Source organism: Dermochelys coriacea, chromosome 11, assembly GCF_009764565.3.
Source record: "Dermochelys coriacea isolate rDerCor1 chromosome 11, rDerCor1.pri.v4, whole genome shotgun sequence".
NCBI classification, from domain to species: domain Eukaryota; kingdom Metazoa; phylum Chordata; order Testudines; family Dermochelyidae; genus Dermochelys; species Dermochelys coriacea.
In genome coordinates, this window is record NC_050078.2 from 44,030,366 (window position 1) to 44,054,948 (window position 24,583).

Below are 24,583 nucleotides of genomic sequence, written 5' to 3' on the forward strand. Positions count from 1 at the left end.
TAATAAACCAGCGCACAAAGCAGACTTCCTTGCACTCAGTCAGCCCGGTGGAAAACCAAGGAAACCATCTGACATTGATTGGAAGGTAGATTCACGAGCAAAAGTTAATTCAGCGAGAATTAAACAAGAACACAGGAACATATAGCAAAAAAGGGTCACTGTTAGGGCCCAATCTTGCTCTCCGGATTTATGCTAATAGCTCCACTCAATCCGCTGAGCTCAAGCATGATTTGGCCCTGGCTGATCCACATTCTGCAATATGCAAATTGTTGAAATTCTGCCTTATGGTTCAAATTCTGCAACAGACTAACTAGGATCTTGCTGTTAAAGAAAGATGTCTGAGCAGTTAAATATAAGCTGGAAGAAGAAGAAGAAAAGAGACAAGGACACTCAATTTTAGTTCCTGTCTCTTTATATTTCCAAAGACTGCCAATAATAAGACACAATGAAAGCCACCGCAAATATTCTATAGTCTCAGAAGAACTGATCTGCACAACTTTCACCGTGTTTGTTATCTGCAGTAACGCTGGGTCTATCCAAGGGAACGTTTGAAATCCCTCGCTAGGAACAATAGCTCTGTGGCAGACAGGCGGCACAAAAAGCCGGTTTCTTCTACGTGTACAATTAGTGGGCCATGTTGGTTGGCTCTAGGACCAAGTGATATTATATATTTATGAACCCACAACCTATATTTTTAAAAGTCGGGAGATCGGCTGGCCCAGAGTTACATTGGCCCCTGACACTTCTGGAGACTAGATATCAAGTTAATCACTGAACAGGCAACAACTCTCCATTACCAAGTGAGCAGTTGCAGTGGGAAGGCTGTGGTCCTTGCTGGGAGCGGGGCTGGCGGGAGAGGACGGGGGGATTGGTTCTATTAAGAGTTCATCAATCACACGACATGCACTTTTCACTCGACAGCGGTTCCTCCTACTTCAGCTCGAGTCTGGGCCAGCTGGGATTCAACCAGAAACCGCAGCCGGAGGAGACAGAAACCGAAGCTCAGAACACCGCAATCTAATATTCACGGGCTGACGCTCGGCATTCAGCTTCCAGCAGGGAGGATGCAACCGAATCCTTTAGTGACAAAAAAAGAAATGCAAAAAGTGACCCTGTGGTCGGGATAACAGCCTCCTCAGACTTTGTGACCCCACCTCCCCCCGGTAATCTTGCCCCTGAAGGCAATACACAAGTTTGCCAGGATAAGCAAGATGGGCTTTGTCTACTTTATTTCGATTCAAAGCCATTATAGAAGTGAGCTGTAGCTCACGAAAGCTTATGCTCTAATAAATTTGTTAGTCTCTAAGGTGCCACAAGTACTCCTTTTCTTTTTGCGAATACAGACTAACACGGCTGCTACTCTGAAACCTATAGGTTCTATGAATCTCTAAGTCAGTGATTCTCAAGCAGGGGTACATGTCCCCCTGGGGGTATGGAGAGGTCTTCCAGGGGGTACATCCGCTCATCTAGATATTTGCCTAGTTTTTCAACAGGCCACATGAAAAGCACTAGTGAAGTCCCTACAAACTAAAATTTAATGCAGACAGTGACTTGTTTATACCTATCGGTATACTATACACTGAAATGTAAGTACAATATTTATATTCCAATTGATTTATTTAATAATAATAAGGTAAAATGCAAAAGTAAGACATTTTTCAGTGATAGTGTGCTGTGAGACTTTTGTATTTTATGTCTGATTTTATAAGCAAGTAGTTTTGAAATGAGGCGAAACTTGGAGGTACAGTAGACTGGAAAGATTGAGAGCCACCGCTCTAAGTGACAGCTCTGAGAACATCTTCATTGGCTCATATTTTCCTGTCCCGCATCTCACCTATAAAAACAAATCTGGAATTCAGCCAGAAGGATTTAGCACACACGATTTCATTAAAACGTTTCCCTTAATAAAACCCCCAAACTTTTGGGTACTTAATTAAGGGGCTCACATTCATGTACCGAAATTAAAACGCTTAATTAGTCAATTAATTAATTAATTAATTCTAGTTTTGCCTCGCAAGCTCCCTGGTGGAAAAATTGTAACTGGACTTGAAAATAACCGTAGCTGTTAAGAGTAATTTTTAAAAAAATCTTCCCCAGAGGTACAGGCTCTGTGCTACTGCTTCAGTGCAGGGCGTCCCACGAATCTACACCGGGGTTTGGCTCTGATCAGCTTAAAGTACTTTGTGGCGTTTCTTTAACATAAAATAAAATAAAGGAATTTGTCAATGCAGGAACAATCCAACAAATTTCTCTCTGTGTGTGTGTGTGTGTGTGTGTGTGTGTGTGTGTGTGTGTGTGTGTGTGTGTGTGTTACCTGACCATTGTAAAGTGAGATTTTGCATTATCTCACTGTCACAGGGTGACCTGTGTCTTTAAAAAGGAGGGGAGTCGAGTGCACCTGTGACTGGTTACCTGCTGTCCAGTTGGGCTTAAGGGAAAGCACCTGGGCCTTATAAAGGGGGAAGGGGCGTGGGGGTGAAGAAGATGAAGACAGTAGAAGGAAACAGGAGAGGACAGCTGAGCTGAGCTGAGCTGAGCTGTACAGTACAGTACAGTACAGTACAGTAGCGTTCGAAGTCTTCCCTATAGCGAATAGAAGAGGGTAGGAAAGTCTGGCCTTTCAGGGACCGAAATATACCAACCAGGTAGGCTGGGAGTGGCTTCCCAAAGCAGGGAAGAACATGGGTGTAGCTCGAAGGCTTGGATCCCCTTTGGGGGAAAGAGGAGAAACCCTAGTCTGCGTTGAGACAACAGGGAGGGCAAGAGGCTGGGTGGGAAGGCTGGAGAATGGAGGATTCCCATCTGGGTGTAGGGGAGAAGCCCCAGGATTTAGTGTTGGTGTGAATAGTAATATAAACAGATTCAGTAAGAGAGTGTCTTAAGGCCTCGAGTAGTGGAGTTTATTTAAGGAGCCCTAGAAAGGGTAAACCAAAGTAGGTGCTGCAGAGTCATGCTTGGCTAGCAGGGGTGCTACAGGGCAGGTGTGCTTCTTAGCACTCCACTAACAGGACTTTCCCATGTCGTTAAGTCATTGGTTCCCAGGAATTGCACCACTTAATCTTTCCTACAGATGTTTATAAAGTCCATGTAACATGATGAAGGAAAGCAAAGACTCCGAGTCACCAGCCCAGGACTTATTTCAGTGACACTGATCAGAATTACTGGGACTTTCCCTATTTATGCATAACAGGATAGCTTCTGAAAACAGATTTTCCGTCTATGGGTGGGAGGTTCTCCGTTAATCTCCCCATTTCACCTTCAACTGTCACATTCAGGGGGGAAAAAATCCTCTCCAAAGCCTATCAAAACTGCTCTGAAGGTCAGCCGAGGGAGACTGATACAACTTCCTCAATCGGAAGAAGTGAACTGCCTTCACAGGGCATCCATGTTTTTCCTGAAGCTGAATTTGGATTCCAATAGGATGACCTCATTTTTGCTAATGACAGTTGTCCAAATTTATTCCTTACTTTATCCAAAACTTTCTGAAACAATCTACCGCCTCCACTGCATTTCAATTTCTTTTCCAAATACCACTATTAACCTTCACAGCCTGGCACGTATAATTTGCTTGTACACCAGGGCCACAACAATTCAGAATATCGGCAAATGCTGCTGAAATGTTTATCATTAGCTTTTCATATCTATCCCTCATGAAATGTACATGGTCAGTTTTCCTAGAGAGCCACTTGAAAACATATTCCTAAGAGTATTTTCAAATGAGAATGTGTGTGACACAGTATAGATCTAGAGTCATCAGTAACTGTCTCTAATAAACAACTTCTGTAAAAATAAAATATCAGACAATAAGGTGGGAGAATCCAAGTGCATATCTGGACTAGGGCTTTCACTTCCTAGATTTCATGGAGAATCTATTGTATCTACGCTAGTGTGGTGTAAAATTTCCTCAGTGCTTTTCTAGGTCGCATTTAAATAATCATAGTGTCAATACAGGTTATGATATTGGAACCATCAAGGATGACAGGGCAAGAAAAGCACTTTTCTTTCAGACGGTCCCTGGAAAATGTAAGTTTTCCTCTGGAGAAAAGGATTCAAACAGTCATCCTGGAAGAAAAAAAAAGAGAAAAAAAAGGAGAATGAACAAAAGGACAAATGGCTCAAATTTTGAAGTACTCTGACTCTACTTGGGAAAGCTACCTTTGACTTTAGTGGAGGTGTGCTTGAGCGGTGCCAATGCTTTTCAAATATGTGCCTTCACTCCAACTGTTTGTCAGACTTTCTTATTTTATGTTACTATTCATGAATCCAACTTGGCTTTGGAGTGAATTCCTTTACGTGACTTGTGTTTGAGAAGACTACTGGTGCCATTGTTCACACCCTTATCTAACATAGTTTGGTTTAGGCTAGTTCTCTGCATGGGTGGCGCAATGGCGCATTTGAAGGCCAGATTCCACTTATTCTGGACAAATGCCAGGATTTCACCCAAACGGTCTTCTCTGGGATGTGCCAGCTACTCAATAAGCCTGACAGAAACTGTGTGCCCAGTGGCTTTCCAAATGCACACTCTTAGCCACCCTAGCACTCCCTACGGACACTTCCTTTCCCCCTAGCTGTAAGATTCCCTTCTCCATCCCTGAACTTCCCAGGATTCTTTTCCAGACCACCCCCTTTTAGGAAGCCCCCGTGCTTGCTTGGAGCTGCTGAGCACCTCCCACTCCAACGAAAATGCCTTTTTCCAAAACCTCTTTTGATCTCAGTGAACTGTGCCTGGGAAGTTTATACCAGACAGGTGTGTTGACCCTCATTATCACCACAGTCTGGATTTAAATGGACACAGAGCCAAAAACTAAATTTCCTGACCACACATCAGCTGGCGGCCTCAGTTGGTTAAATACATTTTTTTTCTGGGCTCATAATGATGGAGTTCATAGCTGGATCTGCTTCAAACTGAAATATGAAACTCTCATTATGGTAAATCACTGACAACATAGTTTGTAACTGTTAAGAAGACTGTCAGGGGTATTCAGGGAAAACCTAATCCACGAATTTGTTCACAGTAACCAAAAACTTGGTTGGTTTTAATGTAGTTGTGTTTTTTCTAACTGCAGTAACTCTTGGTTTAACTGCACCACAAAAACATTGATCAACATAGTGGTCCAGTGTCCCTGCAATATTTTATTTTAGAAAATGTTGACTTAGGAAAAATATCATCCAAAACACTTCTGTTTTTCTGCCATCTGTGCATTAGAAAAGGACAAAACTGATGTTAAATAAATTTCAGCCCCAACTGTGATTGAGTTGAAAGCTTAAAAGCAAAGGTTTGTGAGAGAGAATGGGGCAGAGCTCTAACTGTTCTACTGCTGGAATGGCCAGCTACTGAACAAACCCAATCATTCAGGTGAATGAATACTTTAAAGCGGGGGGTGGAGGGGAGAGACAAACTCTTTGGGTTGTTGCTGCAAATCACAGGAATTTTCCTTGTTATTGAAGAGGAATAATAAAGTCCTTATTTTGAAGGGTTGAAGTTGGCTAAGCTTTTCAGTGGACATAAGCAATGGTTAAAATGTCTAACAGAAGTTCCTAACCTTAAAAACTTGTTTATTATTAAATTAAATGCTTCACTTGTGCTGCCCTACTAATTTCCTTCTCTAAGACCATGTCCCACATCCTGCCTTCTTTAATGCAATCTGTTCTTTCATCAAAATATGGCATGCAGGATTGGACCTGGGGTCTACAACTTCCACTGAGAGCTCTAGGATAAAAGTTTGCAACTTTGCTTCGTGGGAATTGCAGGTGCTCTGCTGCTTTGGGGAGTAGATCATCATTTGTGTCACAAGCAAGGGGTCAGTTTTAGGCATGACCCCTTAACTCTAAGGCCCATGAAAAATCGCTGGGGTAGGGCCCGATTCTGCCTCGATTACATGATTTCGGTGGGAGCTGCACACTTTTAACTGAAAACAGGACTGGACCTTCGGTAGAACTGAGTATTCGGTGGGAGGAGTATGTATCCAATGGAGAGTGTATTATCGTATTTGGGGTGAGAGTAGGGCTGAATTATGAATGTGCATCCCCACTCTCTTTTAAGGGTCTGCCTCTGAACTTTGTAGATTTCTCTTATAGAGAAGGAAGCATATTTCAAAACTTTAAACTGTAGCTCCATTCCCTTTCCTTCCATGGGATACATGACAAGTGCCACCTTTTCTGTCATGCGCCTTGAACTCCAAGGAGTACTCAAAATATTTAAAATACTTGCCTTTTTAGCGTGTAGTGACTTCATGTTTACTGACTTGGATTGGAATAGAGCCCAATAGTTAATGAGTCAAATTTTGAAGTACTTTCATTGTAACACTTTAGGAAAACACCATCACTTGCCTGTGGAGTCCAATCTTTCCCTCCAAGAGGTTAATTCCCTTCTGCCAAAGGGAAATGAAGTTTACAAAGTTAGAAAGTTTAGTTGAGCAGTGAGATTTACTCTAATCTCTTTCCTGTTTCCTTTTATTTATTTCTGTGCCAGTCACTAACACTCAGAAAACGCTATTGTATCACCCTGGGGAACATGAGAGCCCATTAATGTTGTGAGCCCTCGGATTCTCTTTCAAGAGACTACAAAGCACTTATCTGATGGAGCAGGTCCATTAATTGCTGTGACGTGCAGTAACATCGAACCCCACCCGGATCTGAACTGTCTTCCGGATGCATTTTAACCTCGGATTTCTTAAAAACTCATCTGCATCTATGAAGCTCCTCTCGGAGAGGAAACACAGGTACGGCTGAGGATGAGATACCACAAAGTTGGCAAAAGACAGTTTTCGCCATTTATTGCAAGCAAGGCTAGATTAAACTGCAAAGAGACACCTAGGAACACCTCTAAAATACATACAAAGAAAAGGAGGACTTGTGGCACCTTAGACACTAACACATTTATTTGAGCATAAGCTTTTGTGAGCTACTGCTCACTTCATCGGATGCCAGCTGTAGCTCACGAAAGCTTATGTTCAAATAAATGTGTTAGTCTCTAAGGTGCCACAAGTCCTCCTTTTCTTTTTGCGACTACAGACTAACACGGCTGCTACTCTGAAATCTAAAATACATGATACACTACAAGCTACAAGAAACTTCCGCTTTTCGGTGAAATAGATAAAACATCACTGTTCTATCCCCCCTAAACAGTTGGAACAGTCGACCTAGGTTTGGCCAGGTACATTAACGTAGGGAGTAAAGTTTTTTGAGCATTTCATTTGCACTTGAAAGCCTCCTGGGAGTGCTCAAAGTGCCTGGGATTTCAGTTTAGGGAACTGCCAGCCCCCTTTGCCTCCCGAACTAAAACTGCAGACGGTACCGAGCCGGGCTCCCTATAAGCACAATCAGGATTGCAGTGGGTAAGACTCAGGCCACATGAAAATAGGAGACTTGGCCCTGGGGCGCGCTGGAGAGGCCCGCGTGTGTTCGGCACCCACAGCACCAGCCGCCTTTATCCCTCTTCCGCGCTAAGCCCCGTGGCCAGCGCCTCCCTCCTGGCCCTGGCCCTGGCCCTGGCCCCGTCCCTCTGCGGGGCCAGCCCGGGTGGCTCAGGGCGAGGCCCGGCGCTGCCTCCCCGGGTCCCGCGCGCCGCAGCCCGCTTCTCCCGTGGCGAAGTTTGCGCCGGGGCAGAAGGCAGCGAGCAGCACCCAGCATCCCTGAGGTGGGCTCTCCACGGAGGGCTACGATTGGCCGCCGGGCGGCACGTGCCAGCCCTCTGGCGCTATATTAGGGCACTATTTACCGCCGCCGCCGCGATGGCTCTTGGCGGAGGAGGGCAGGTCCCGAGAGCGGCCCGGGCAGCATCCGCGGGCAGCAGCGGGCTCCCGCCCCGCGCCCCCGGCCGCTGGCCCAGAGCCGCGCCGGGACATGAACTCCTACCTGGGCTACCTGGCTCGCGGCGATGCGCTGCCCGCCCCGCCTAGCTTCTGCCCTGCAGACCCCAGCGCCGTCGCCCTGCAGCCCTCGTGCCCCCTGGGCGGGGGCAGCGCGCGCCTGGGCAGCCGGCTAGTGCCCGGCGCAGGGACCGCGCAGCAGCCGCGGCCAGCCCCCGCCTCTCGCTTTGCCGCCTGCGCTCTGGCGGGGGCTTACGACTCCGGTCCAGCTGCCGCGGACTTCAGCGTCCTGCCTCCGGGCTCGGGCTACGCCCTGCCCTACGGAGCCAGTGCCCGGCTGGAGGACGCTGGCGGGGGCCACCTGCGCTATGCAACTTCCATCTTCTCCGGCGGCGGATCGCCGCTCCCGGTGAGTTACAGCGCCTTGGCCGAGCAAAGCCACTTCCATCCCCGCCTCAGAGAACTGCCTGGCGTCCAGCCGGGGGGCTTCCAGAGCGTCTCCCCCTCCCCGGGGACCTACCCCAAGCCCACCTCTCCGGCCTCAGGGGACGCGCTCGACACCTTCGAGTGGATGAAAGTGAAAAGAAATGCGCCCAAGAAAAGTAAGTGTGAACTCGGCGAGGGGGCTGCATGGGCACAGCTCGCTCTTCGCGCTGATGGCTAAGAGCGAAACGAGGATGTGATCGCTTGCAGGGGCACTTATTGTTTCCTTCTCTCGCCTCAAATACCCGTGAGCAATGGGCGCCCGCGTGAGACGTTCATGCAAAGCGTTACCTCTTCGCCCTTGGAGCCGGCGTAATGCCCAGAGCACCGGCTCCCTTGCGCTGTGCCCAGAGCTCTCACCGCTACTGAACAAACGTTTTGTGTTGCAGGCAAACTCTCCGCCTACGGCGTGCATGGCCCCCCCAGCACCGTGCGGACCCATTTCAGCACCAAGCAGCTCACAGAACTGGAAAAGGAGTTTCATTTCAATAAGTACCTCACCCGGGCCCGCCGCGTAGAGATCGCGCACTCGCTCCGCCTCAATGACACTCAAGTGAAAATATGGTTCCAAAATAGAAGAATGAAACAAAAGAAACGGGAAAGAGAAGGGCTGCTGATCCCTTCACCTGCCGCATCCCCCTCCGCGCAAAGCCCCGCCAAGCCAGGCAGGAATTCTGTACCCTCCTCTCCTGCCAAAGACTCCTGCTGATCGCTGCAGAGCCAGCTGTTGTGACAGCTACTTGAGAGGAAAGGAAGGCCGAGTTTCAGACACTTTATAGAATGCATAAAGCATCGCAACGGTGTTAATCCTGCACAACCCGAGCCAAAAAATAATCCTTTCACTAAGATTATCACTGCCAATGAAATATTTGGGCTGTGTCTACCTAAGGAATTAATGTAGCTGATTTTTTTTTTTATGCCGGACTGTAACAATATACAAATGCTCGTTATTGCAACTTGTTTACATTTTATTTATGGGTATATCAGGGAAACACTCTGCTAATTTCCTCATTGGCCTTATGAATTTTTTGGTCAAGTAGCCGGCACACGCTGTGCCTGTGTCTGTCTAAAAGGTCAAACAAGACCACGCAGAGTCCTCCAGTTTAGTAATATATATGCAACGAAAATAAGTTAAAGGAGGATTATTGCTATTAGTAAGAGAGCCAAAGAAGATGCAAACTGGCTGGTTCAGTTGAGTTTCTGCACTGGCAGATAAGTTTAACTTTTGCACTACAAGGTGTTTTAAATTGCTCCTACTTTTCAATGTGCCTGAAAGGGGAGGGGTGGGGGGCGGGAGACAATCACCATTCATATAGACCTGTTAAATGTCAAAACTCCGAATAATCAACGCTGTGTCCGGATTTGTATTGTATTTATATTCTGTGAATAACAGGCTTTGTCTCGAATAATTCTGAATTTAATTAAGTGCTAGAGCATGGTTATTGGTTTTTATTGAAAAATAAAATACACAATCACCCAGAGTTGAAAATTAGTCAAAATTAATACTTAGCTACAGAACAAATTCAAGTGAAATGGACGTGGGAAAGTTTTGGTGAACGGTAATAGCATCATTGCTATCTTGTCTTTATGCCTTCTGCCAGGGTCAAACTTTGCTTTAGTATGTTTGACAAGTTATAACAGTAAATACAATGCTTTTGTCCCTTTTCCGATGTCAGGGGCTTACAAAAAAGATTCTGACGCAATGTGATTACGAAAACAAGAGGCACATATTGCCTGTTTCCCACCTTTACAGCGCAGAAGCGTGATTTGCAAATAGGGTAGTTTTAATTAAAAAAAAAAAACCTTTTAGGGTGGCTCGCAGTAGGGTACCTGCACATCAAAGGGGCGCGAAGGGCCGAATTCACACTTCCAAAGTCAAGAATCGCAAAAGAGAGTTGAAGCAAAAAGGAACACGTGCATGTTCTTGTTTCAGAAGTTCAGTGGATGACCTTCAGTCTCGAATGGAACCAAGAGTAAGTAAGACTCACGCTAGGGCATCTCCCCTTGTTTTTCTAGTAAATCCCTGAATTACAAACCTTTGAAAAACATCCTAGTATCAAACCACATTGCTGAAATATTTTAATTACCCAAGACATCACAATCCTATTTAAAAAAGCCTAAACCACTTGGAAATATGTGCCTCATACACTCCTGATAAAAAAGGCTCCTGAAAAGTCAGTCACTCAAAAGCAATCACTTGTATAAAAGCAGAACCCTAGCAATAGTGAACTCAGAACATATTCAGGTTAAGTTCTGTGGAGATCCCTTTTAACCAAAACTCACGGATTTTAAGAGTATGGAGAAATAAAAAATAACCTGATTGGAAAACGACGTCACACTTTTCAATGTAATGTTGTCAATATTATTCTTATGTATTGGGGCCATCTGTCTTTCAAGGGCGTAATGCTCATTAGCTCTCGGTTAAAACAACAGAGGACCTACAGTGATGTGTCGGTATTTCAAAGGGTCTCCGGGCTGGACGCATTTTCAGTGACCTCCGGTTTCTCCTCCAGAAGTCTTTGATATGGCAAGGCACCCTGCTTTGAAAAAAATCTGAAATCTACACATATGCAAAGCGAAACAACTTCACGGAACCCCTGACAGATATTTCCTTTTCCAAAGGGAACTATTTGAAAGTCTCTCGCCTGCCCATTCAAACACACGGTGGCTTCACATTTACACCTGGAGGGAGGAGTAAATCTGATCTCCTCCAAGTTATGTTGTCTTGCCTAGCAGTCCGGCTCATTCAAAGCCTTTCGCCTCAGTGTAGGAGTCCAAGAGCCAGATCCTGCTCGCGTTGATCACACAAAATCACCACTGACCGGACTGGCAGTTAGAGGGAGTGCAGCAAGTTTTGGTCCCCCAACTCCATTTTTAACTGAACTTTTAAAAGGGGTGCGTACCCGCTCTTATCCCACCCAAAGACCTCCAAGGAGAGCAGGGTCAGAGAAAGTTCAGACAGAGAAGAGACAGAGACAAGGAAGAGTAGAAAATACTTAATCCTTTGCAAGGTTTATGTTGCCACCACCAAAAAGCCCAATATGTCTAAAAGGTCCCCGTTTAAAAAAAGGTGCCCTTAGCAGCTTATCTGCTCTCTGGAGGTCCATTGCAAGAACATACACCGGTTTGTAGTGGATGGCTGTAGCATTTACCGGATCCCTACTTTGCGTTCCCAAAGGGGACTGGCTTACTCCAGAATCCGTATAGTAATCCAATTTGAAAAGACATAAACACAGTACCGAAGATGAAAGGTTATCAGGCAAAACTAAACAAATGCCATGATATTAGGAAGGGGCCTGGAGTTTACGTTGTCCCAACCGTAGGGTTGTATCGCAAGCTCCCATTCTACTCTGTTTTGCCCGATTGATTCTTACCTCCTGCCCTCTCCGAGGGGCCGTTGGGCAAGAATGGTAAATACATAGGCCTCACACAACACTTGCAACCTGATCTGGTTTCTTATATTATCTTCTAGTTCTCAGATTCTTGATTATACCGTATGGATAAATTAATGCTCCATATTAAATTAGGTTTCAGAGTAGCAGCCGTTTTAGTCTGTATTCGCAAAAAGAAAAGGAGTACTGGTGGCACCTTAGAGAGCTGTAGCTCACGAAACCTTATGCTCAAATAAATTTGGTAGTCTCTAAGGTGCTACAAGTACTCCTTTTCTTTTTGCATATTAAAATAGTTTACAATAAATCTTACCAAATTTGAAAATCTCCAACTGTTAAAGTTCAGAAAGATTTGGTTTGCCTGCAGACATCTCTGTGCAAAAGACCAATAGGATTAATGGTTCTTTGTTGTGCAGTTCCAAGTTCAAAATGAGGAACAGCCAAGTGAAGTTCATCCAAGTGTGAACAAGGCTGATCTCTCTCATCTGATTTCTGTAAGTCAGTGCTTGTAGAATAAAGAGCAAAGTAAAACAGAGCCAAAGGAAATCTCAAAGGATGGATTTTAGACTGATTTCCTGGCTTTCTGGGTTTAGTTGAGAAGTCAGAATAAGCTCATAACAGAATTTTAAAATAGAAAATGAAAATAAATAGATGTTAAACATAAAATCCCAGTTTAAAGGGGGATGAATGTCGGGGGATTTGTGACTTTATGGTTTCTGGGTAGAAGCCAGCCTAGATCCAACAGTCACTGTCTGTTGTTGGCAGCTTGCTGGCCTATGTGAAATAGATGTAGTGGTCTCACTGTGGTTCCTAGTTGGCAGTTGTCCACATTACATGACCACTATCCCAACTGGCACTACTTTTCATTCTGTTGATAATCTTGACAGAGAACTGAGGGGCTGATGAGCCTGGAGACTGAATTTCTCTGCAGATGAGGGCTGAAGTACATTGTCTAGGTAGTATGGGGAAGCTAGCACTTCTCCTGTTATGCCAGTTCTTTGGAGAGAGAAGTTCAGTCTGCTGGTCTGTGATTAGCACTACACCTCACTTGAAATGTCTTTTTGTGGCTGGCAAAGGGTTATAATTATTCCAACTGCTGATTTTAAAATTCCATTTTAATGTTTACCTTCATGTATAATCTGTGGCATGGCTAACACTATTCCCTGAAAGTTGTTAATGTTCACAATTATGTCTTGGATGCCCAAAAGCAAGCCAAATCATACCTTGACTCTGCCCCATCCTTGAAGAAAAATGGCTGTTGTTGTTTAGGTCCAAGTGGTAGAAATCAAACCAGGACTGTGAACTAGACTGGTCAGATAGGCTGTGAAGTTGCAACCTGTGTGGATTATTACTCCATGTTGTATCTTCCATCCCAAGGTGCTCTTCAGAATAAGGTTGAAATAGAGGCCTTTCCCTTTTCACTAGAACTTCTCTTCCTCTGAAGCATCAAGCATAATCATCACCAGTGGCTGCTCTGTTGATTGTTGCTAACACAGATGGAGAGATCACAGATGGGAGATCACAGGAAACAGAATTTTCCCAAACAGTTTAAAAAAGAGACCAGATATCTCAGGCTGCATGTTGAGGTTAAAGACAGATGGCTGGGCGGGGGGGACATAAGGGATTCTTGACAATGAGTATGGTGTAAGTATCTTTAGTACTTGAGGGATGTGACCTCCCAAGATTGAAGTGTTAGGTTACACATTGTATTTTACTTGCATTTGCAAAGTAAAATGATATTGTAAACCCCAGATTACACATACTTACAAACACAAACACACACATGCACAGACACTTCCTCTATCATGCATAATGTTACCATTTATCCCTAAATAGCTGATTCACTTCTTAGGCTGCCATTAAAAAAAACATAATCATTGGATTACCTGCATGAAACTAATTGCAACCAAAATAAATGTTTACAGCTTCTTATAAAATTAATGGCACCAAAAATGAATGTTCATAGCCTGTGCTGATCACTCACTAAAACACTAGAAAAATAGCTACTGACTTCTGACTGCTCCTTTAAAAGAGAAAATAAATAAAAAGGGAAGATCCAAAACAAGTGAAATACAACAAGCATTGGAGAAATAAATCCAAATCAAAACTTTTTTATTCAAATATTTAAAATGACTTGATTCCTTTACAAATCATTTAATTACAAATAATTGTTTTAAAATACATTTCTCCCACCAAGCCTACTGTTAGTATTCCTTCTATTTTAACTATAAATACACATACACATGCAACCACAGTAGCATATTTTCCTAGCAGCATGTGGTTCTCATGCAAACTTCAAAAACGGCTGTTTTTGCTTCTGCCTCTAACATTGTCACATGGCTTAGAGGTTAGTGGTTTGTCATGGTTTTCATTTCCGTAATGGTTTCCATGTTCATGCCAGTCAGTTCAATTTTGAGGAATATATCAATTTTATAAAAAGGCCAGGTAAATTCCTCATTTTGGGGGCTGCTCCTGTTCCGTTGAAGTCAAAAGAAAGATTCCAATGAGGCCATTGACCACACCAAGCCACTTACAATTAATTGTTTTATGCCATATATTTTCCTCAATAAATAAATACACATTTGCATTGTAGCAGTGCATGGCTCTGTATCTATCAAAATGACATAGTCTGAATATTGGGTTGTGCTTGCAAATTAAGACTAAACCCTACAACTCTTCTACAAGAGTCAGAAAAAATTAATTGGAAGGAACATAATCACATTCTGTGCTAAAATCTAGTGCTTATTTTAAATATTTTTTTTTCTCAAATGATATGGGCAGCTTAATGACACCTTGGATCCCCATGAACAATCTTAACTGTACACATGTTAGTTCCTGTTCTTTTGCATTATTCTGTCAGCAAGATACCCAGAGGAATGAGATAATGCAACTCATGTGCCAATTCCTGAATAATTGAATAAAAATGTCTGTAATATACATGGGCGTACACATGAGACAAATAAATGATAGATAAGGTCTAACTTTTATTCATTCAACATTAAACCCAGCATTCGGTGTTGCATATGTTCACTTTGATGCCTAGCAGTTGGAAACAGGTTGTCGGTTATGCTAATAGGAATAAATTCATATCCATAATTCTCATTGGAATTAGTACAGTATTCCAGCCTGACCTTAGCAAATACTTACCATGCTCTGCATTATTAAGAATAATTAATATTATGGGGTTTTTGAACTTTATTTTTCCCCCAGATGTCATTAAAAATAAACCCAAAAGAAATGACTATATCAGTCATAGATTACATTCTACCTAGATGCTATTGGCTTAAGCCCATAGTCCACAAAAGGATCTCTAAAAAAAATTATATATTTTTGCCAGAGAAGACGTAACAAAACCATTGGCTTGGAAGGCTGGAGGTGCATTTGTCATTTTCTATGGATGAAAAATGGCATGCAGTTGCTATGTCTGAGTGGGATAAATAAACATTTGGATAATGTGCACTTTGGCTATTTAAATAATCATGGAAAATCTTGTTTCCTTGGAAATCAAATGCAGGCAATAAGAACACATCAAGTTTGAAATGGTCACACAGAATTGAATGTTTGTGGGCCACTTGCAATACAATACCACAAACCTTTCCTTTAGGGTCATCCCAGACTACTTCGAAATATACTGTTGATTGCATAAATAGCTCTTTTTTCAGGATCAAGGAACAAAATGGTAAAACAAACAACAAACATATGGACTATATTATTATCTCTTTTTAAAAATGTGAGCCCACACTGTATTTTTTGGTAAAAATTGGAGCAATAATTTACACATGAAAGAGTAAAATAAATTATTAACTGTCCTCTCACAAAAATTCTTATCAGACAAAATTACAAATGGAAAGACCTGCTTTGTGGTATCAGATATTTTCTCATAAGAGCTTAAAAACCTTGGATGTTTTTTATACTTTTTAAACTATATTATTCTCTTAACCTAAATGCTAAGTAAATACTTATAATTGTTACAAGTCCATTTGTTTGCTGTGCAGTGGGAGATAGATATGGGAAAAACTACCCATAAGCCATATACATTGTCATGATGTCATTAATAGATGCCTTAAGTTTAGAGTAAACTCTTTCTTCATTTGCATTTTAAACTTAGGCCTTCCATTTTGACTGATTTTTCCACTGCACATATTTATAATTACTATGGTTTTTAACTGGGATAAGGCACCTTGTTGAATCAGAGAGAGATTAAATTGACTATCTATTTGTTCTCTGTACAGTGCCTAGTATTGTGGGGCTCTTAGGCACTATGGTAACACAAATAAATTATAATGATAACAACCAGTCTATGTCACACAGTAACAGAGGACAAACTGCCCCATGTCTGTTTCATCAGAACACACAAGTCAGTTCACATTAGGAAGTTAAATAAATACTTGTTGCAGGTAATTTACTATTTATTCCATTGACATTTTAGTGGTTCTAATCTGTAGGGCAATTAGTAATGGGGTATGCAAACCAAATATAAAATGTGTTGTTATTTACCCAATAGATGGTCACTCTGTGATAATACAATTAGAATACTTCTGATTAAGATGATTTTTGCATCTGTGGGTCTTTGTAGCTTCCAAGAAAAGATTTATGGTGTGATGCATAAATCAATCACAGTTTGCACTAAGCCTTTATAGCAGGAGGGGGGACAAAGTGCAGCCCACAAGGTTCTGCAGTTGACCCATGGCTCCACTCTTCTTTAATACGGAAATCTGACCCACTGAGACTATAAGTCCCAGGATGCTATCTGAACAGGTGATATTTACTTATTAAATTGGTTGAGCAAGAAGCTGGGAATCAGGAAACCTGGGTCCTGTTCTGGACTGTGCCACTGACTTGTTTTGTAACCTTGGGAATATTATCTAATTTTTCTGTGTACTAGTCGCATCTGTAAGATGGGGATAATAATAACCACTGTGCATTGTATGGATGAGAATGCTAGATGTGCAAAATACTATTATAATTTATTAATATCTACCTTATTTTAAACACATTAGTTGCTTTCCTTGTGCTCTTGGCAAGTTGTCAATGCAATCCTCAATTGCACAAAGTTTTGATCATCTTTGATTTATGTGTTTTGCCAATACATAAACTTAAAATCTCAGATAATGGTGCAGTCCTGGGAGTTTTGTGTGAACATGGGATACAGGATTAGGCTTCTTAGGCCATGTCTACACTACCACTTATGTCAGCAAAATTTATGTCGCTCAGGGATGTGAAAAAAACACACCCCTCAATGACATAAATTACACTGGCATAAGTGGTAGTGTGCACCACACTATGTCAGTGGGAGAGCTTCTCCTGCTGACATAGCTACCGCGGCTCATTGAAGTCATTTATTATGTCGACGGGAGAGCTCTTTCCTGTTGGCATAGGGCGGCTACCTGAGCAATCTTATAGCAGTGCAGCTGGGCTGCTATAAGCTTCCTAGTGTAGACAGGGCTTTATATGTTGAACAAAATTAGTACATATCTCCACAACATAGCTTCATAATAAAATTCACTTGCTTATTTTTTATTTGTGTTTTTGTTTCCTAAAACACACAAAGGTAACAGCCATTGGAGATTAATGGATTGCAAAGTAGCAACAAACAAAAAATACCAATCTGAAGCTGCATCATTTGAGCTACAGCTACCATGCTCCAGAAAGATATATTTGCTACTACACTTAAGCAGAGAGCAAATTGTTACAGCAAGTTATAAAGTCCAGAAAATATAGGTTTATAATGGAAACCACTGATGCACCCTAACAACAGTGGCATTAACAGTGCATTTCTTACCAAAGTGTTATCAAAAGAATAACTTTTCTGTTACAACCTATGCCCCTGCAATGAGACCTCTTCACCCACACCAAACTCTGTTGACTTTAATGAGGCACTACATGAGCAGAGGGGTTCCACTTCTAGATACTTCATTGCAGCAGTGTCATCTATGATTTCAGCAGTTACTGTTTTCACTCATGGCTCAGTGCATATAAAGTTACTCACATGTGTAAGTGTTTGCTGGATCAGGACCATTCTTTATGAGGAAAAAAGGTGCACTTTGTTTATATACCTTTTATAGAAATGTCTGCACTCTACTAATATGATTTTTGTTACGTTACTGCATCAGTGAAGCCTGAGAATGAAGGCATTATAGCCATTATTCTTCATCTTAACTGTTTGTTTCACTAAATCTACATTCTTAATGTCCTTTTTTATGTTCCTGTAACAAGTAAGCTAGATTAAACACAATCAAGTTTAGAGTGGTATTTGAAAACAGATGATACAAAGCCCACTAACAATACATTTTTTAATGACTAACGAAGATTGGATTTTGCCCAACCAGTGTTCACATAATGGATGCAATTTAAGTTTCTGGTAATCTTTAGTATTAAATCCAGTGGTTAACATAGGTCTAGGATTATTATTTTAAAATCCATGCATTCATATATTCTCTGATTTATAAATGGTGATTCTCTCTTCATCACATGAGTGCCTCAAATTAAAAGATCATTATAAAATTCACAAAATGTAAGTTAAAAAGGTTCTTAATAAAACTTATATATCTTGCTCTTAAAAACTGTTCAAAGGTCAAGTAAAAAACTTGGCAGAACAAACTTCCATTATATTGCATCCTGAAGCTTATCAAACCTGGCCTTGCATGCCAGAGGGAGTAGATCCCAAAACATGGGTCACCCACTAAGAACTCCCCAATGCGGGTGCTAGATTGTTCAGTTGCAAGAACTGACAGCAAGATTGAACCAATAGATTGTGACTGTCTTCATAGGACAGAAGAGATCTCTGATATAATCACAGATGCTGGACTTAGGTGTGTTGGGGTTGCTGCTGCACCCCCGGTTGAAGTCATTTCCATTATATGGGGTTTACAGTTTGATTCAATGGCTCTCAGCACAGCCACTGTACAAATTGTTCCAGCACCCCTGGATATAACTGGGTGCAAGACCACATGTGATATTATAATTGTAATCAAGACCTCTAATTTCACTTGGGTGCGAATAGGTAGCCAGTGCAGAAAATGGAAGCACATTTGTCATATGCAATTTAAGAGATGAGCCAGATGGTGCTTCCTGCCGGTTTTCAAGTGAATATGTTTCAGTTATCTAGCCATGAGATTGCATAGGTGTGACTTGGTGAGGTGAGGTCCACGTGAAAAAGAACCATCATGTTGTGGGCCTAGCCATAACTGAAACAAATGTATTATGTATTACTAGAGTCATTTGTGATCCAAGAGCAGTGGTGGTTCCAACCTACCGCAGAGACTGAGAATTATATTTCTAAAGGTCAGATATACACTAACAACAGCAAGTGCACTCACAGTTATGGCCCAGTCCTCTGAATGTTTTCCCATGCCTATCAGCCTTTCCGCCTCTTTTACATGGGTTTGCGAGTGAGTTTGCTTTCATCCCCACCTGGGAAAGGAAAAAACAACAGATCCAGATCCTCAAATTCATTTTGGCACCTAGATACCTGTAAGGGTCTGGGTCACAGTGTCTAGGTTTGTTGAAAAAGACATGTATATCTGGACATCACTGCATTTATATGAAACTGCAGACCTCAATAACTCCCCATGTCATTGCTAGAAGTGGGGTAAAATGGAACTCTCCTATGTGACAGCTGTTAAAGGACAAAGTGAATGTTTCTGACAATCTATGGCCTGAAGTATCTCTGTATTAATTGTATATGTTGAGCTATGTAAAAAATGTGATTTTTGTGCATGTAACAGGTGATCTATCCCCTTCAAGGGCAGAATGTCAGCCAATCCTTGTTCCATGGCCATCGCATGGCCCTATAAGGTTCCAGGAGTTTAGGGGTACATGAAGAGAGAGAGGAAGTGGTTTCAGGAGATTAGTATTTAGGAAAAATCCACAGTACTGTTTCTTTAAGGACCCAGGACCAGAAGTGAGATTCTTGATCCTAGGGGAAGGGTTTAGCACTGAGGGTCCAAAGAGTTTTGGTCTCAGTACAACAGTTAATGAATAAGCACCACAAAAGAGGAACTGTGGTCTAAATACACAGGTCTGGGAGTAAATCATTGCAAGACCCAAGAGGGAGAGGAGAGGAGAGGGCTTGGGTCTGCATGACCATGCTGTGCCACAAAAAAGGCCGTGCTCAGGGATGATACCCGCCATAATACTTGATGTGTAAGATTATGCTAAGCTAACAAAAGGGAGTGAGAAGGTCCTCCTCTGTCCACAGTTCCATCACTCATGGAGGAGACCCAGCCCTCAGGCCAAGGATTACAATCCATTAAGGCTTTGTCTTCACTGCCAGAAAAAGTGTGGTGGGTTTGTTTGGTTGGTTTTGTTGTTGTTTTGTTTTAATCATGAGATAACTAACACACATTTGCTATCCCACTGTAAAATCCTAACTCAGGCCAGGGTCTGTAGTTTGACCATGAAGTAAACTAGGTAAGGTCAATCACCAACAGGGAATGTAGTCTTGACCTTGCCTACGTATTCACAGTAAAAACTGCTTTTCTTCATTGGGATTTTACAGCAGGATAGCCTGAGTGAGTTAGTTATTTTACTATTAAAACCAAACCAAATCACCCTTTTTTTTTCCTGTGAAGACAAACTCTGACTGAATGTGTCCAACCACTAAAGCAATGGAGCAGCAATCATGGGGGCACCTTTCTGCATCCACCTAACTGGATGCTCTGACCAACAGGGACAAACCGCTCAGAAGGACCAAGAGGGTTCACAGCTGGGCCCTGAAACAAAGAATACTGTTGAGCAATGTGGTAATGGATTTAACTGGCATAATGGGGGTTGGGGAGAGAGTAAGAGCTTTTCTCAATGGGGAAATTGACTGGCATAGTAGAAATAAATTATTCTACTATAGCTATACCTCCTCATGTGGACACACTGTTCTGGAATAATAATGACTTTATTCCAGAACAATCAATCTGCTTTTAAAGGCCTGGTCTACGCTAGGAGTTGAGGTTGAATTTAGCAGCATTAAATCGATTTAACCCTGCACCTGTCCACATGACGAAGCCCTTTTTTTGACTTAAAAGGCTCTTAAAAACGATTTCTTTACTCCACCCCCGACAAGGGGATTAGCACTGAAATCGGCCTTGCCGGATCGAATTTGGGGTAGTTTGGACACAATTCAATGGTATTTGCCTCCAGGAGCTATCCCAGAGTGCTCCATTGTGACCGCTCTGAACAGCACTCTCAGCTCAGATGCACTGGCCAGGTAGACAGGAGAAGGTCCGCGAACTTTTGAATCTCATTTCCTGTTTGGCCAGCATGGCAAGCTCTCCTGCGCAGCTCACCATGCAGAGCCAATCAGCACAGGAAATCATGCAATCCCAGAATTGCTGAAGAGCTCCAGCATGGACTGAACAGGAGGTAAGGATTTGATTGCTGTATGGGGAGATGAATCCATGCTGGCAGAACTCCATTTGAAAAAAAGAAATGCAAAAACATTTGAAAAAATCTCCAATGGCATGAAAGACAGCGGCTATAACAGAGACCCGCAGCAGTGCCGTGTGAAAATTAAGGAGCTCAGGCAAGCCTACCAAAAAACCAGAGAGGCAAACAGCCACTCCGATTCAGAGCCCCAGACATGCCACTTCTATGATGAGCTGCATGCCATTCTAGGGGGTGCAGCCACCACTACCCCAAATCTGTGCTTTGACTCCGTCCAAGGAGTGGGAGGCAGCATGGAAGCGGGTTTTGGGGTGAGGAGGAGGTTGTAGATAGCTCACAGCAAGGAAGCGGAGAAACCGGTTTCCCCAACAGCCAGGATCTGTTTATTACCCTGGACCTGGAACCAGTACCCGCCGAACCCACCCAAGGTGGGCTCCCGGACCCTGAAGGTGGAGAAGGAACCTCTAGTGAGTGTACCTTTGTAAATATTATACATGGTTTAAAAGCAAGCGTGTTTAATGATTAATTTGCCCTGGCATTCACGGCCAGTACAGCTACTGGAAAAGTCTGTTAACGTGTCTGGGGATGGAGCGGAAATCCTCCAGGGACATCTCCATAAAGCTCTCCTGGATGTACTCCCAAAGCCTTTGCAAAAGGTTTCTGGGGAGGGTAGTCTTATTCCGTCCTCCATTGTAGGATACTTTAACATGCCAGGCCAGTAACACATAGTCGGGAATCATTGCGGGAACAAAGCATTGCAGCGTATGGTCCCGGTGTTTACTGGCATTCAAACAACATCCATTCTTTATCTCTCTGCGTTACCTAAAGGAGAGTGATATCATTCATGGTCACCTAGCTGAAATAGGATGCTTTTCTTAAGGGGACATTCAGAGGTGCCCGTTCCTGCTGGGCTGTTTGCCTGTGGCTGAACAGAAATCTTCCCTGCTGTTAGCCATGCAGTGAGGGGAGGGGTGAAGCCATCATCCCAGAGAATTGTGTGTATGTGTGTATGTCGGGGAGGTTAGTTGGGTTTCTGCTGCACATGAACCCGGAAACCACAGCCCCTCCTTTTAAATTGCCAACCCATTTTAAATGGCCAACCTAACGGCTACTTCGTATGGGAATGAGGGTGCTGCTGTTTGAAGACATTCCCACATGTTATGAAGTTAAAGAAGCCAAAGACGTGGCTACCATGGCTGCCTGCAAGCCGAATTCGTTTGCCGGATACGGCCCTGCTGAGTGATCTCTCACACCAACTGGCATACCCTCAATAGAGCAAATATCGACGACCTTGTAATGAAAGCACATTCGATGTAAGTGGTTCCTGTCTAATTTTAAACCTTGAAGAGGTTACCATTTGTAAAGAGTCAGTTTTTTTTCCATAAATGTGTCTTTTTAACTACCACTCTCCCTTTTTTTTCCCCCTCCACCAGCTGCATATATTTCTCCTTCCCAGAGGCTAGCAAAGATAAGGAGAAAAAAATGCACTCGCAATGAAATGTTATCTGACCTCATGCTGTCCTTCCACACTGACAAAGCACAGCAAAATACATGGAGGCAGACAATCTCAGAGTGCAGGAAAAGACAGTATGAACGTGAGGAGAGGAGGTGGGCTGAAGATGATAGGTGGCATCAGCTTGCTGACAGAAGGCAGGTGTCAATGCTCAGGCTGCTGGAGAATCAAACTCATATGCTCCAGCGTATGGTTGAGCTGCAGAAAATGCAGCAGGAGAACAGACCACTGCTACAGCCCCTGGGTAACCAACCACCCTCCCCCGCAAGTTCCATAGCCTCCTCAATCAGACGCCCAAGAATGTGGTGCGGGGGCCTCCAGCCACCCCATCCCAAAGAATTGCCCAAGCAACAAAAGGCTGGCATTCAATAAGTTTTAAAGTTTTAAAGTGCTGTGTGGCCTTGTCCTTCCCTCCTCCACCACCTCAGCCAGTGCTTCCCTCCTCCACCACCCCTCCCAGGCTACCTTGGCAGTTATCCTCCTATTTGTGTGATGAATAAATAAAGAATGCATGAATGTGAAGCAACAATGACTTTATTGCCTCTGCAAGCGGTGATTGAAGGGGGGAGGGGAGGGTGCTTAGCTTACAGGAAAGTAGAGTGAATCCGGGGCTGGGGGTGGTTTCCATCAAGGAGAAACAAACAGAACTTTCACACCGTAGCCTGGCCAGTCATGAAAATGGTTTTCAAAGCTTCTCTGATGCTCACTGCACCCTCCTGTACTCTTCTTACCGCCCTGGTGTCTGGCTGCACGTAATCAGCAGCCAGACGATTTGCCTCAATCTCCCACCCCGCCATAAACGTCTCCCCCTTACTCTCACAGATATTATGGAGCGCACAGTAAGCAGTAATAACAGTGGGAATATTGGTTTTGCTGAGGTCTAAATGACTCAGTAAACTGCGCCAGCGAGCTTTGAAATGCCTAAATGCACATTCTACCACCATTCTGCACTTGCTCAGCCTGTAGTTGAACAGCTCCTGACTACTGTCCAGGCTGCCTGTGTACAGCTTCATGAGGCATGGCATTAAGGGGTAGGCTGGGTCCCCAAGGATAACTATAGGCATTTCAACATCCCCAACAGTAATTTTCTGGTCTGGGAAGAAAGTCCCTTGCTGCAACTGTTGAAACAGACCAGAGTTCCTGAAGATGCGAGCGTCATGTGCCTTTCCCGGCCATCCCACACTGATGTTGGTGAAATGTTCTTTGTGATCCACCAGTGCTTGCAGCACCATTGAAAAGTACCCCTTTCGGTTTATATACTCGGTGCCTTGGTGCTCCGGTGCCAAGATAGGGATATGGGTTCCATCTATCGCCCCACCACAGTTAGGGAATCCCATTGCAGCAAAGCCATCCACTATCACCTGCACATTTCCCAGAGTCACTACCCTTGATATCAACAGATCTTTGATTGCGTTGGCTACTTGCATCACAGCAGCCCCCACAGTCAATTTGCCCACTCCAAATTGATTCCCGACTGACCGGTAGCTGTCTGGCGTTGCAAGCTTCTACAGGGCTATCACCACTCACTTCTCAACTATGAGGGTTCCTCTCATCTTGGTATTCTTGCATTTCAGGGCAGGGGAAAGCAAGTCACAAAGTTCCATGAAAGTGCCCTTATGCATGCGAAAGTTTCGCAGCCACTGGGAATCGTCCCAGACCTGCAACACTATGCGGTCTCACCAGTCTGTGCTTGTTTCCCGGGACCAGAATCGGCGTTCCACGCCATGAACCTGCCCAACTGATACCATGATGTGCACATTGCAGGGAGCCATACTTTGTGAGAAGTCTATGTCCATGTCCTCATCACGCTCGTCACCGCGGAGCAGTTGCCTCCTCCTCACCTGGTTTTGCTTTTGTTGCAGGTTATGATTCTGCATATCCTGCTGGATGATGTGCACAGTGTTTATAGTGCTCATAATTGCTGTGGTGATCCGAGAGGGCTCCATGTTCCCAGAGCTACGGAATCTGCATTGAAAAGAGGCGCGACACAATTGTCTGCCTTTGCTCTG

The 24,583-nt window shown here is 43.4% G+C and overlaps 1 protein-coding gene across 1 annotated transcript; it reads left to right on the forward strand.

Annotated features, from left to right (window-relative positions):
• The first annotated feature begins 7,737 nt into the window (after positions 1-7,737).
• On the forward strand, positions 7,738-9,890 carry HOXD1 (homeobox D1). The gene is made up of 2 exons (XM_038422015.2): positions 7,738-8,413; positions 8,684-9,890. The coding sequence occupies exons 1-2, from the start codon at positions 7,846-7,848 to the stop codon at positions 9,001-9,003; spliced, it is 888 nt and encodes a 295-aa protein (XP_038277943.1). The 5' UTR covers positions 7,738-7,845; the 3' UTR covers positions 9,004-9,890.
• Positions 9,891-24,583: the final 14,693 nt, after the last annotated feature.

Bases quoted from the DNA above. Each gene is read 5' to 3' on its own strand.
- HOXD1 (XM_038422015.2), top strand. From the start codon at position 7,846: ATGAACTCCTACCTGGGCTACCTGGCTCGCGGCGATGCGCTGCCCGCC. The intron at 8,414-8,683 runs GTAAGTGTGAAC...TTTGTGTTGCAG, and splicing joins AAGAAATGCGCCCAAGAAAA to GCAAACTCTCCGCCTACGGC.